Here is a 15,046-nt window from a genome sequence, read left to right as displayed (position 1 = left end):
GTGGTCCATAAAATCTTAGGCTCCTAAAATGTGTTTTCACATGCATGCTAGGAAAAACCAATAAATGAGAACTAATGTACTTAGGATCGCTGTGATTGCCTATTGTCCTCGATGACCTTGTCGTCCTAGTTACAGTATCGTATATTTCTTTCAGATTCTCATGAAAACAAAATGAACATATTTCTTTGTTTTGACACTCTCCATTTAGCCTCTGTCACTAAAATATGACCATTTCATAATTTGAAAGCAACGTAGAAAGTCAAACATTTTATTTTTAAAATGAATTACCTTGCATACTAATAGCTTTAACTTTATGTTCAATTTTCATATTTAAATAATTGCTTACAGAATAGGAATCAGAAATAATGTGGTAAGTATGGTTTTAGGAAGTTAGAATAACAATATTTTTATTTACTTTTATCATTTATAATTTGAATCATATTGTCAGATTTTAAACGTTTAGTCCAATGTTTTCTAAACATTTCCTTCTCCATAAAATCCTCCTGCAAAAGCTCTTTTTGAAATGCTTTCATTGCATCTTCCTATGACCTGCCTTGCTCCTCTCCATGCAACTCAGATATTCTTTTCTTTTACAACACCTAGGTTATCTGTTCCTCCCCAGATGTGCCTCATGTTTGTTTTCCTATCCTGGTATCTTGATTTCTTTTTAATAACAAGTTCCATACCTTTTGCCTTTTTTAACTTATAGAAGGTTCTAATATTCATATATGGTCTATACAAAGTAATGAGATTTTTCCAAGGAGAATGGCGGTCATTAATTCTGTGTATGTCAAAGTGGAATGTGTCACCCCTGAGCAAAATACAAGCTCACACTGTGCATAAAGACAACTCTTGTTTGCTTCAGCCAGAAGCATGTTTTATGGGTAAAAAATTTTAAACAGGCTATTAAGAAACGTCCTCATTCTCTCTTTAATGTCCTATAGTCTGCTTCATGTTTGAGCAGAATTGTAAGGAATTTCCCATGACTCATTCCTAGCTTTGGCCCTCCTGGCAGTCTGTGAAGCCGTGCATGTTAAAACACCTAAACAGCTTTCAGTAAAGCCTTACCAGTAGAGCTTGTCGCTTGTAACTATCAAAAACATCAGATGCTTTTTTCAAACTCTATCACCAGCGAACAATATTGCATAGTTATTAAAATATGGGAATTAACTACAAAATCTGCAAGTTGCAAACAGTGTTGTAAATCAACTAAGCAATTAGCATGAGATTTTTGAAGTGACTGAATACAAATTCAGAATTATGAGGTTATTATCTAATAACCCAACAAGTGCTGTGAATAAATCCTTGCTAATGTGAAAATTATCAACCACTGAAACGCTCTTTTCTGCGAGCAGGTCTATGGATCCTCATGCTCATGCACTTAGATTGATAAACTACAGGTCTTCTGTGAAAGCTTCATTGATTCCAGTTGCTGAGGATTGTGCTCAGAGCATCTGTCATCCAAATGATCAGCAAATAGAAATCTGCAATTTGTTTTCACTTAATAGGCAGACAGGTTTTCACCAGCTTAGACTCAGTCCTATTAATACTCTTTGAAAGTAATTGATAGAAAATGAATTTTAAAGGCAGGATTTTATAATTTCTCCACCCCACCCCCCGTCGCTGTAATAGAAGACTCAAGGCCACCGGCATACACTTTGAAAATATATGTTAAAGAGGCACAGGCCATAATCTCCCGTCATCTGTGTTGCTGCCAAGAGCATTCGTACTTGCTTCTGCCACAGTTCATTCTACACTCTGCTCTCAAAATTACTTCTGATTATGCTATTCTCCTTCCACAAGGCTCCAGTTTCCTGCCAAATAAAAGGCGGAAACCTTAATATGGCTTTGATGCCCTCCATTATCTGGTTCCACTTAGCATACTTTTTCTTTATTTTTGTTTATATTGCAATGTAACGCCCATACAGAAAAAAGCTTAAACCACTAATCAATGAATAATAAAGTATGGCTCAGGTAACCACTGCCCAGAACTAAAAATAAAATGTTGTCATAACCACAGAAGCCTTCTTTCCTTGTGCCTCTTTCTGATCATACCCTCCCCAGCATCCAAGAGCTAACCACCCAGAGATGATCAATTCCTTGGTTTTCTTTATAGTGTCTCCACTTGAGTGTGAATCCTTAAATACCTAGTTAATTTTACCTGTTTTTGAATGTAATCAGACTGTTTTTTCTTAGTCTTGCTTTTTTCACTCAACACTGTTCTTTGACGGTCCGTTCATGTTATTGTATATAGCTTTAGTTTCTTCAATTTTAAGCTGTTTAATAGTACATTGCATCAATATACTACAATATACTTATCTTTTCCATGTCGATGGACATTTGGATTTTTAGATTATTTCCAGATTTGAGCTATTACAAACAACGCAGCCATAAACATTTTGGGGCATAATTTTGGTGCCCACAGATCTCTAGTGTTCATACCCAGTGAGTGAAATTGCTAGGATATAGCTATACATATCTTCATAGTAAATAAATATTTATGTAACACTCAAAAACAGGGCAAAATTAACTTGCATATAAATATTTTCATTCTCTACTAGAGATGTCAAAATGTTTTGCAAAGTGGTTGTAACAATTCAAATATCCAGCAAGAGTGAATGACATCTCCTGTTTATCTGCATCCTTAACAATATTTGGGATTTTCAGACCACCTCTCTTTCTGCTTCTCATCTCTTTACTCTTGCTTGGGGGTTTTCTATTTGTTTATTTCTTTGCACTCCGGATTAATTCTGACCTATTCCAGGTCACTAATTTTCTTTTTACCTGTTTCTAATCTGCTGATAAAGTCAGCCATTAAATTCTTAACTTTGGTCATTGTCTTTTCTAATTCTTAAATTTCTATTTAGTTCTTTTAAAATTCTGTAATTACACTTCCTATAGTGTCCAGTTTCCTGCCAATAAAAAAATTGCCCTTTATTTCTTTAAACATAGTAAACATAGTTCTTATAATATGCATCTGAAAATTTCTGTGTCTGAGTTCTTGAAAGATCTATTTTTGTTATATATTCTCTTTTTTTTTTTTTTTTTTTGCTGTGGAGGATTTTCCCTGAGCTAACATCTGTTGCCAATCTTCCTCTTTTTGTATGTGGGCTGCCACCACAGCATGGACACTGACAGATAAGTGGTGTAGGTCTGTGCCTGGGAACTGAACCCAGGCCACTGAAGCAGAGAATGCTGAACTTAACCACTAGGCTACCAGGGCTGGTCACTCTTGTATATTATTTCTACTAGTTCTATATTTGAAATATAATTTCCTTTTACAAGATATCTTTGACCTTTTTTTTTGGACATTATAGTCAAACAATTATTTGAAAGAATAATGTAAGACCTAAAATGAAGGTACTTTCCTCCCGAGAGGATTGTGTTTTTTTCTGTCAGGCATCTGGAGTTTCTACCAGTCTTGTACCACCTTAAATTGCATTAAAATTTGAGACAAATCATGAAGTCCTAGGTTTTAATCCATAGGTTGAAAAATGTAAGGCTCAAAGAGATCAGGTAGAAGTAAGATGAAGTATGACTTCCTCTTCTGTAACTTGTTGTGTGACCTTGAGTTGGAACTTTTGTTCCTAATTTTTATTATCTGTTGAGATATTCATAGCTACTAACCCTCAAAATGGTGATTCTCTTTTTTTTTTTTTCTACAGTTTCAGTTGTATTTCTCTGGTGTTTGTAGCAGTTTTGGTGTGTGTTCTTTTTATTTTGCTTTTTATTTTCTCAGTACCTGGCTTTTCCCAACACTAGGTTATGATTATTTGAAAGTGGTGCCGTTGACTTTTTACCATGTCTCTCACTATATTGAGTGTAGTAACTTGATGCGGTAGCCGCTCAGTGCGTGTTAAAAGGATGAGTCAATGAGTGAGTAAATTTTGGAAATAGGTGCATAGACAAAAATGATTAAACCAAACTCACTATTGGCATAGAGAAGGAACAAATGTCTTTTCTTTTATAGATCCCAGCACTTCAATCTAATTTCTGTTACTGTGTTTACCTGTCCAATATATTGACTGATTGTCTTCATGAAGCACAACTGGTCTGAGGTAGAATTTATGAATAGTGATACAAATCTGTAATAGAACTTAAAGACAAAGCTTAAAAACATTGACCTAGAAAAGAAGTGATAGGATGGAATGAGGGTTTATTTAGGGTGAAAAATTTTAAAAGCATATTCATCAATAATTCATCAACCCTCTTTAAAAGACCCTTTATTTGAAGTATTTCTATTCTGTATCTTTAATCAATTCTAGCTGATGTTGCTAGAACCTGATTTTGACAATATACCTCTGAAAGAGATCTATTTGCTTAGGAATTTACTTACAAAATGGGAATTAAAAATCATTTCCAGAGGGAAATTGAGTATATTAAAGGAATATAATTTAGCTATTAAACAATTGTTCTAAAGAGGTATGAGTAAAATGAAGAAAAATCACTATTATTTCACGTCAAAGCATATATCGGGACATTATTTTTTGCCAGATAAATAGATAATATTTGGATAAATAAACAGAAATATATATGGTTGGTAAAATTATTGGTAGAGGAACTGGTCAAATATGATCTTTCATGAATCCTCTTTCTATCAGTTTGTCAGTGGATGGATGTTCAAAATATAACAATGAATGAGATGTGTATAAGGAAATAAGTACACTTGCTCTATTGCCAGCATTTGCAACATAATGTAAACAACCAATGCCCAATTAATTCTAGAATTTCCTGATCTTATTTGCATGTTCTCTGAATGTGATCTTTATTTTGGAATTTCCTTATCTATTCTCATTTTATAACCTCAAGACCTACTTCAGAGTATTTGTGCAATGCGTAGTCTTGGCTAGGTCTATATTTTGTCCAAACAACCAAATGAACAATAGCAACTTCTGCCAATTATCTATTATACATTTGAAAATATATAAATATTTGGAATCATCAAGATGTCCTTTATTTTACACATAATTTTAAAGGATTGATTGAATTTTTACATTACACTCATTTGATTAAATTCTGTGTCATTAGGAATTTTCATTCATTCTCAAAATCTCTCATGTATTGATCTATCAATCTATCAATGTTCATTAGCATCAAATACTATATAACACGAAAAAAATTAGGAGCTTAGCAACAACAACAATAAGATAGACTATCTTTTTACATTCTAAAATCCTAGAGAGTTAGTCAGAGTCTAGTATAGCATTTCAATGCAAGGGCATAGACATCTTCTGTTTATCTACTATATATGGTCTAAGATAACTACCAGAGCTGCAGACATTACATGTTAATTTCAGCTGGAAAAAAGTAGAAAGCACACAAGAACAGTTGCACAATGTACCTGCTTACATTGCATGGGCCAGAATTAGTCACATGGTCTCACCCTGCCTAAATGGAGATGTGGATTATCTTTATTCTCAGTTGTGCTAAAATGAAAAAAAAATTATAATTAGTGAAGAAGAGGAGAATGGCTGCTAGAGAACAAATAGCAGCCACCTCCTTATCTAACTATTCATTTCCTGATTTATTTCACTCTAAGATAAGATAAACAGTTAAAGAAAGCCAAATTTTTTTAAGAGAGAAAACAGTAGTTTAGAAAACCAAGATTTAAAAAGTATTGCAAATACTATAATATCAACATAGTTGTAGCATAGGTGAGCATCAAACTTAGAACTGATCTTCTGGGTATCCAAAGTGAAAGAGATATTAGTTAATTATTTTCAATATTTAAAAAAAGGCATTACTTGAGCAAAATGAAGCTCTCAGCTCTGAACAGTTCAAAAATTATCTCACAGTAATTTTAGGGGAAAATTGAATGTTATGGTAGACAATATTCCTACAATAGGCACAGTGATTTTAGAAGGCACTTAGTGTCTGAGTAAAAGCCAAAAGCAAAGTATTATTTTACATCTCAGTGAAGGCTATTTTGTGAGTCCCTAAGGAAAAATGATCCCAGGATTAAATCTGTGGGTTTTTCTGGCTTAGACCCAGGAGAGAGTTTAACCTGCTCAGAGGGCTGAATAGACTATATCCACTGAATGGTTATCTGTAAATATTACTGTTGCTGAAAGATTTCTGAACAAGTTTAGGAAATTAAGGAATAGATTATCTAATTTTCTGTAGTCTGCCAGCATGTTTCAAACCAATCAAGCTCTCTTAACACCAGGTGTTCTAAAAAGTGAAAGGGGCCTATTTGTTAACTGTAAGAGGACAAAAATGCAAAAAGATAAAAGAGGTGGAAGCAGAAACCAATTTGCTGAATTTACTAAATTACACAATTTGCCAAAAAGGTAAGTGAATTTCTCATTGCAGTAGTAGAGAAGCTATTTTTGCAAAGAAATGTGTGTTTACATCCAAGTTTCAAAATTCCTTAGCAAATAACTCCCAGTAAATGTGATGTTATAAATTTTACCTAAATTATATGTTCTTAGATTTTTTTGATCTGTTCAGAGAGTTGTATGCAGAATATATCTGTTCAAATATTATTTCACATTATTTTGACATACCTAGACAATAAATGCATGAGGATAGATACAATAAATTCATGGTTTCTTAAATATGATTGTATTACTGATGAATTTTAAATTGATTCTGAGATGGCAAGAAAAATGAATTTGTGGCCTCTGAAGTTTTGTAGTCACTTTCATCTAATTTTTGATATGGTAGTAATTATTGAGAGATGATAAGAAATTGGGTGATTATGCATTGTTCAATAATATGTTGCATTAATAAGGCATAAATTGTATTTCTAAGTTAATTCTCTGAAAGTGTAAAAGCAATTTTTAGACTGTTTGTAAAGAACACTCTTTGAAGAATTAATCTTTGCTTTTAGGGAGCAATATAGGTTGACATCAAGGATTTCTCTTCTTTCCATGTAGGAAGAACCTTTTGTAATGGTCTCTGAAAATGTTCTGGGTAAGCCGAAGAAATACCAGGGCTTCTCCATTGATGTTTTGGATGCCTTATCCAACTACCTGGGTTTTAACTATGAAATTTATGTTGCACCGGATCACAAGTATGGAAGTCCACAAGAAGACGGGACATGGAATGGCTTGGTAGGAGAGCTAGTCTTTAAGGTAAGCATTTATTTGTATATTTATCACATATCTCAAAGTTGAACTATTACCCCTTGAAGCTAGTTTCATATAAAATAAGTGCAAGGGAAAGCATTAGATGGTGGTGTTGAAAGCAAAAGTCTCAGCTAACACTATTTTCTGAACTTTATGAAAAGAAAAATTGATGACAAAATACAGTTAAATTTTAAAATATTTTCTATAATAAAAAAGTATCTAGAACAAGGACTTACCTTAGCCAAACTTACACTCCAAACATTTTGCCAGTATATGGTACATGATGAAGCCAAAATGCAACTTACAAACTCAATTCAAGTCATTGTTTTCTTTTAAAAATTGCAATGTTATTTTCCAAAAAATATAAATAAATAAAATCCTGATTGCTTAGGACTTATTCGTTTAGCTTTGGGATATCCTTACTTATATTTTTCTCCTTGTTCTTTCAAGTCTCAGCAAGGTGTTTAAACTTCTCTATTTCCTTATCGCTATTTCTGTCAGTTTTTGCCTCATTTTGTTGAAGCTGTTACTAGGTGCACACACATTTTTAATTATTATGCCTTCCTGATGCATTGTTGAATAGTCAGGGTTAGGTCTATAATTTACTATTTCATCTATATACGTCCTAGTTTTTCCCTCTGTTCCTTCTTTCAGGTTAATAGACTGTTTTTAGTGTTTGATTTTATAGCTTTCTTGGCTTTTTAGCTGTACTTCTTTGTGTTTTTGTTTGTCTGTGTTTAGTCTAGAGATTGTAATATGCAGTCTTAGCTTATCGCATTCTATCCAGATTAATACCATACCACTTCACATTTAGAAAAGTGGTAAATTAACAGCAATAGAATTCCATCTACCCCCACCCTATCCTTTGTGCTATTGTGGTCATATATTTATATTTTATGAGCTCCACAGTAAACTGTCATCATTTTTTATTTAAATAATCAGTTGTCTTTCAAAGGTATAGAGAGGGGAGAAAAGTAGTTTCTGGTATTTAATTACTTATCAACTATTTCTGGGGCTTTTGATTCTTTTCTAAGTATCTGAGCTCCTACCTGGTATCATTTGCTTCAACCTGAAGAAGTGCTATCAGAACATCTTGACGTACAGTCCTGTAAGTGGCATATACTCTCAACTCTAGTTTACCGTCAAATGTCTTTGTTTGCCCTCATTGAATAATATTATTAGTGTATATCAAACTCTGAGTTGACAAGTTTTTGGTTTTTTTAGATACTTTTTGTATCTAAACTAGAACTTTTTGTCTTAGTGTTTTCAAATAGGGACATTGCTGGGTTTGATTTACATTTGGAAGCACTGAGAGTTTCAGAACATGGTCACTTATGATCAAAATATATTTTTCTTTATACATGTTTTTTACTGTCTAAGGGGAAAATTGTGGATAAAATTGTATTATTCCTAAAATCAAGGCTGGTGATTTTAGAGCAAGAGCAATCATTTATTTCAAAAATCAAATTTATTCAACAATTTGTCATGCAATAGTAATTGTTTTTTTATTGAGATACAATTGACATATAACATTATATTAGTTTCAGGTGTACAGGGTAATGATTTGATGCATTTATATGTTGCACAATGATCACCACAATACGTCTAGTTAACATCCACCAACACACATCGAGTTTTTTTAATGTTCATTACTTTAAAGATGTCATTCTATTGTCTTTTGCCAAATACTGTTTCTGATGAGAAGTTAGCCATCATTTGTACCTTTGTTCCTTTTTTTTAGTTTGGAGGTGGTCTTTTTAAGAATTCTCTTTTCAATTTTGATGTTTAACTATGATGTGCCTAGATGTGGTTTTCTTTGCATTTACCCTGCTAGGGGTTCACTGGGCTTCTGGGATATGTTTCACAAATTATAACAAATTTTGACAATTATTTATACAAATATTTTTTCTACCCTCTTCCCTTTCTCTCCTTTCTTTGAGCCTCAGAGAAGTTTTGAGTTAGACCTCTTAATGCTGTCTGTAAGTCACTGAAGTCTTGTTTACTCTACTAGAATATTTTCACTCTCTGACTTTTAGATTGGACAATTTATCTTGATCTGCTTTCAGGTTTATTGATTCTTTCTTTGCCATCTCCAATATTCTAAGTCCCTTCAGTAACTTTTTTATTCTAGTTAGCTAATTTTTAAGTTCTAGAATTTCAATTTTTAAAAAATCATTTCCATTTCTCTGCTGAGATTCCCTGTCTCTTTGGTAATTATGACCATTTTTCTTATGTCTTTGATCATATTTATAATAGCTGCTCTAAAGTCTTTGCTACAATTTCAACATCTCTGCCATCTCAGAATAAATTTATATTGACTACTTTTTCTATTCACCATGGATCACATTTTCCTAGTCCTTCATGTTTCTGGTTCTTCACATTTGACTGGAACTGAACATTGTGGTTGATATGTGTTGAGACTTGAGATTATGTCTCTGAGATTGTATACACTGAAGAGGATCGATTTTTTTCAACAGGCTGTTAAGTTGCTGTTTCCCCGACCTTGTGGTCGTTTGGTTTTATGTATTAAGGCAGGTCTTTTTGATTTTACTTTAGTTCTTAGGGCAAATCCCTTGGGGTTGGCAATCCCTGTATTCCTAAACATTGCTTTCTGGAGTCTCTGTGCAAAGCCTATGGTTTTCATCAAGCCCTTCTGATTCAGAGGGACTCAACATTCAATCTCTATCTTCCCTGTCATTGGCAGCAATTGTGACCTCTGTTCAGGTCTTTTGGCCTTCTCGATGTTGCTTTCTTCTGATTTTTTTAGAGTCATCCTTATGCATGTGCAGTTTAAGAGTCAGCCAAAGATTTGACGGAAGCTTACACACAGATTTGGGGGCTCATTTCCTCTGTGGCTTGCTCCTTTCTATGATTCCCTTTTTGATTCCTGGCCCTCTGGCTGCCTCAAACTCCATCCCCTGACACATTACGCTAATAAATAAGACTCTCACTTTCTGCTTGAGCTCTAGCTCCCCCTTGTCACCCAAACTGATGTGGCCCTCAATGAATAAGCCATATTCAAAGTGGTTCTCACCCAATGCAGTTACCATTTGTCAAGGGTTGAATAACCTACACTTTCTGCCTGTCTTGGGTTGATCTCCAGTCCTTTCAATTAAAAAAAAATTGATGCAGACTTTATAATTATTGTTCTTTTTTGGCTTAATCCAATAAAAACTATTCATCATTACCAGAACTGAAATTATTTCTGAAATGCTTAAAAGTATTCAGAAAGCTAAAGGATCTAACTAAGTTGTTTCCAAGAGAAGGAGAAGACAAAAAAATAAAGGTTTTTGAAGGCAATGGTAGGAAAATAATAAAGCAGTTTTTATATCCTATAAAACCTTACTGAGTTTGACTTATTTAATAAACCAATTGCATGTGGAATTTTATTTGAAAAACATTAATGTCAGTAGTTTTAATATAAAAGTGTGAATAGCCAATCTTCACCCCTCTTATTAAAATCATGACAATTTATCTTGTATTCCTTTACTATAAACCCACAAACCCAAAGTTCTGCCTTTGTATTTCTGAAGGGTCCTGCCTTATCTGAACCCAGATAAACAATTATGTTAAAATAAGGGTGAAAAAAAGAAAAAGGCATTAAACAGATTTATTCATAGAAATAGCGGATAAAATACTTGAGTTCTTATGCTAACAAACTTCACTTGCTAAATGCAAGTTAACAGTAAAAAGCATTCGAATTAGTCTAATGTTGGTGTTATCTTCAGTTTGGTTTGTGTGCTTGCTCCAGTTAGTTAAATTTTTCAGACTTCCTTACTCACCTGTGAAATGAGGAGTACAGGTATGTTAATGCAAAGATCGCCTCCAGCTCTAATATTTCTAAACATTTTTAGGATTTATTATATAACAACCACATACAAGCAATAGTATGTTGTTCTTCATAAACAATCGATTTAATCGTTTTCATTTGCGTGTAAGAGTATGTTATTATTGTTTGATAAAGTTCAGCAGGGTCCTTTTACAAAGCAAAAATTCAGGTTTAAAGAAGCTAACTGACAAATGTGTAATTTTTAGCCAGAAAACTTGTAGAGTTATTTATCGCAACTAGATTTTTATTTTATTCAGGAAGATGTTTAGCCATTCTGACTAGGCTTTGAGAAATGTTTGTTAGGGAGGTGGAGGAGAATAAACCTACACAAGAGTTTGATGGAGCAGGCATGGAGCCAGGAAGAAAACTGAGGGAATATGAGGTCATGAAAGGCAAAGGAAGGTAACCTGTTAGAAGGAAAGAGCAGTCAGCATTCCAGAATGACTCCCCAGATGCTGAGGGTACATAACATTCTCCGTAACTGGATTCTGACTAGTATCCATAGAGATGTAAGTTCTAATTTTCAGCAATTTAAAATGTCAATTCAATTATGCAAATAATACTGCAGTAAAATATCATAAAGTAATTTAGGTTTTCCAACAAGATTCATCACATCAAAACTTTTATCAGGCTTATTTACCCCTGTAAAGCAAAATAACACTATTGAAATGGCATAATAACGTTACGACAGAGCTCCAAGAAAGTGAGTTTATTATTGTTACGTGTTTTTTTACTGGTCTAGACATTTTTCATGAATCTGAAGACATTTTAAATAACAGTAAATAGTCCCACTGAATACATCTATGCCTGACAATAAGACTTTTAAAATTAACAGGATTAACTGTCTGCATTCCTAAGGGGGAACCAAAACTAAAAGAATGTTTCCAAAAGCCTTTGTCATGAAAATTATGGGCAGACCATCACATTAAAAAAGAGTCAAAGAGGGGCCGGCCCGGTGGCGCAGCGGTTAAGTTCGCACGTTCCGCTTCTCGGCGGCCCAGGGTTCGCTGGTTCGGATCCCCGGTGCGGACATGGCACTGCTTGGCAGCCATGCTGTGGTAGGCGTCCCACGTATAAACTAGAGGAAGATGGGCACGGATGTTAGCTCAGGGCCAGGCTTCCTCAGCAAAAAGAGGAGGACTGGCAGTAGTTAGCTGAGGGCTAATCTTCCTCCAAAAAAAAACCAAAAACAAAAACAAAAAAGAGTCAAAGAGAAAACATGGGAAGTTTCTGAGGTCACGTGATTGTTCTACAGTGATTTCCAGGGTGGGCACTGAGGCTTCACAGTTGGGTTGATTTCATGTTAAAGGACCTTCCCACGAAAACTAGACATCAGGGATTCAGGACATACACAATTTTTAGAGAGAAAAATATAGCCACAGCGAGCAAATGATTGCCTAAATGTATGTAAGGAGTCTATTTAAAAACTAACAATGTAGCAAAGTCTGTCCCATTCCTTATCTGCCTCACTGCTTTTACAACTTTCTGCAATTAATCTACTCTTAAAATTTATGAGAACACAGATCTGGCCAAAAGATGTTTCAATGTGAAACAGATAAATGAGACACATGTTCTGCTCAGTACAGGAGAAATTGTTAAGAGTGAGTTAATGTGACTGATAGATTATTTTTTCCTGGTTTGAAGGGGAAGAGCAGAAGTGAGAAAATTACAGAGAACTTTATATAGGAAATAACAAGTATATCAAATTTAGGATAGAAGTGCAAAAAATTAAGAAAACAGAGAGGTATGACTTAGGCAGCTGGATGTTGTATTATTTAGCTCCCTCTTTGGGTTACACTCTTTAACATCAGCAGCTTTCAAAGCGGAGTATTCATATTCTAGGGAGATTAGAAGATTTTCCAAGGGGCAAACTCATACATGTAGCTTGATAGGAAATAAATTTCCATTTTCTCAATTCCTATAAGTAATCTTTCCTAAAAATGATCTGCCTGAAAACAAGACCTTGGTGTTTCTTCTTTCCCTCATCCGGTGTGCAATCACTCTTCTCCTACTTCATAAAATAAAGGGCATCTCCTTCATGCATGCAAAACCTTTCTATGACATGTGGCTCTGGGTGTAAATAGTCCCTGAAGCCCCCAACTAAGGGACAGTGGAAACACTGGTGTCACTACAATAGATTTATGTCAGATGGTTTAATCTAAAAAAATTAAAAGCAAAAGTAAAAGAAAGAAAAAGAACTTAAGTCTTCAAGTGCTAGATCATTAAAAACAGTATTTTTTAAAAATTTTTTTATTAATGTTATGATAGATTACAACCTTGTGAGATTTCAGTTGTACATTTTTGTTAGTCATGTTGTGGGTACACCACCTCCCCCTCTGTGCCCTCCCCCAACCCCCCCTTTTCCCTGGTAACCACCGATAAAAACAGTATTTTTGATGATAGATCAATGTGGTTTTCCAAGTAGAGTATGAATGGATTTCAGATAATTGAGTGACATTGCTAAAAGGCAAACAAACAAAAAACTCCTTCCATTTCCATGGATTCATTCACATGAACAAGGTTTCTATAAAATGAAAAAACATACAAATCTAATCTTGATACTAACTCCTACCTTATTCAAACTATAATTAATATTGACTCATGGAATATTTGAATTAATTGAAAAGTAAAAGCTCCATCCACATCATAAAGAGCTGTATTTTTAATAAAGTTGCACTTTTCTGGCTAATGAATCAATATATGCATTGTATAATAAGATAATGATGACTCAAGCTAGAAGAAATGTTTTACACCTAAAACTTTATGATCACAGGCTACTCAATAGAGATTTTAATTTTAATTTGCACACATATTTTGATGCAAAAAATATAATTTGGTGAAAAAGAAAAGACTTTTAAGCATATATTTATTCTATATTTGGTTAAAAATTTTGCGAGAGTGGATTGGAATATAAATACAATTCAAAGATTAAACAAAATGTTCCACCTGTTAGAGAAAAATGAAGGTTCAAATCGCTATGGTATTTAGATGCTAATGGACGCGTTTTAAAGAATGACTTGGCAATTTTATTTTTAAATTGTCAACATTTACAACATAACACACATAAGTCAGCGTCCAGTCAGGAAAACAGAAACTACTCGTGGAATTTCAAAGAGAAGAGATTTAATACAGGGGATTGATCACAAAGGCATTAGAAGGAATAAAAGAACAAAAGAGCAGGTGTAAAGTGCAGATAACAGGAGCTACTAATGCTCTAGTTGATTGTGTATCTTCCAAAGAGGGGCCCCTCACCTAGGGCCGGAATTGCCAAAAAGATGCTGCCTCTGCCCAGCTGCTGGAGTCAGGACTCACCTCCTGCCAGCTGCTTCAGCCACTGAAATAACCATTTATAACCAAAGGTTCTTCTGTTTATTTTGCCTTCTGACATCCTCAACAGCTTTCCTCCGGTAGAAATTGAGAGGAAACCAGAGAGCAGATGAGCCTGGGAAATGTAGTTTGCAGAGTCTTTTCCCTGAAATGCTCACAGGACATAGCAGAGTAAAAATGGTAGGTGTAGGGTTGAGAGACAACAGGTAAATGACCAGTCCTGTCTAGAAATCACACCCTTTACAATTGTCTAAACAAATGTAATATGTCAATGATAAATGTAAAGAGGTAATAGTTTAAACATTCCTTTGGGGGTTATATGAAGAAAAAAGTTTGCTATTTCTTCACCCTAACTGATATCAAGTGCTAAATTATATGGCAGGATTTTCATCTCCAAGGAAAACACATATAACAATGGAATAAAGCCAGAACCAGGAAATGGAACAGAAGGAAGAACAAGTAGACTAAATTATAGATCTGTAAAATTGGGATAAAATAATTATACATAGCATGCAACTAATTTGTAGTAATGTTTCAAGGTTAAAACATAGCCTATTGAGAAGCCTGTCTCCAATTTCTAAAATTCTAAATCAATGCTGGGCTTTTTGTCCCTTCTCCCACCCATGTAGTCTCACAAGGATAAAGAATCTTTTCAAAGGTGGACATATAATATCGAAGTTGATGATAAGATACAATTTAGTGGTTATACTGCCAATAACATCATTTCCTGTGAAACAAAGTGTCCTCAAGACTAAACAGAAGAAATCACCTGCATTGGGCTACATGAACATCCTCATTTTTAATGGTTGACATCAGGTTT

At 34.2% G+C, this 15,046-nt stretch overlaps 1 protein-coding gene across 1 annotated transcript in view; it reads left to right on the top strand.

Moving 5' to 3' along the window:
• The window catches only part of GRID2 (glutamate ionotropic receptor delta type subunit 2), a 1,371,230-nt gene that overhangs the window by 1,041,226 nt on the left and 314,958 nt on the right, over window positions 1-15,046 (top strand). Inside the window, exon 10 of the mRNA XM_023638677.2 lies at window positions 6,879-7,076. Within this exon, the coding sequence (XP_023494445.2) occupies window positions 6,879-7,076 (198 nt within the window). The remainder of the gene's footprint in view (window positions 1-6,878; window positions 7,077-15,046) is intronic.

Source organism: Equus caballus, chromosome 3, assembly GCF_041296265.1.
Source record: "Equus caballus isolate H_3958 breed thoroughbred chromosome 3, TB-T2T, whole genome shotgun sequence".
Lineage (NCBI taxonomy): Eukaryota > Metazoa > Chordata > Mammalia > Perissodactyla > Equidae > Equus > Equus caballus.
Note: the sequence above shows the minus strand (reverse complement) of the source record. Positions and strands in the feature narration are given on the sequence as shown.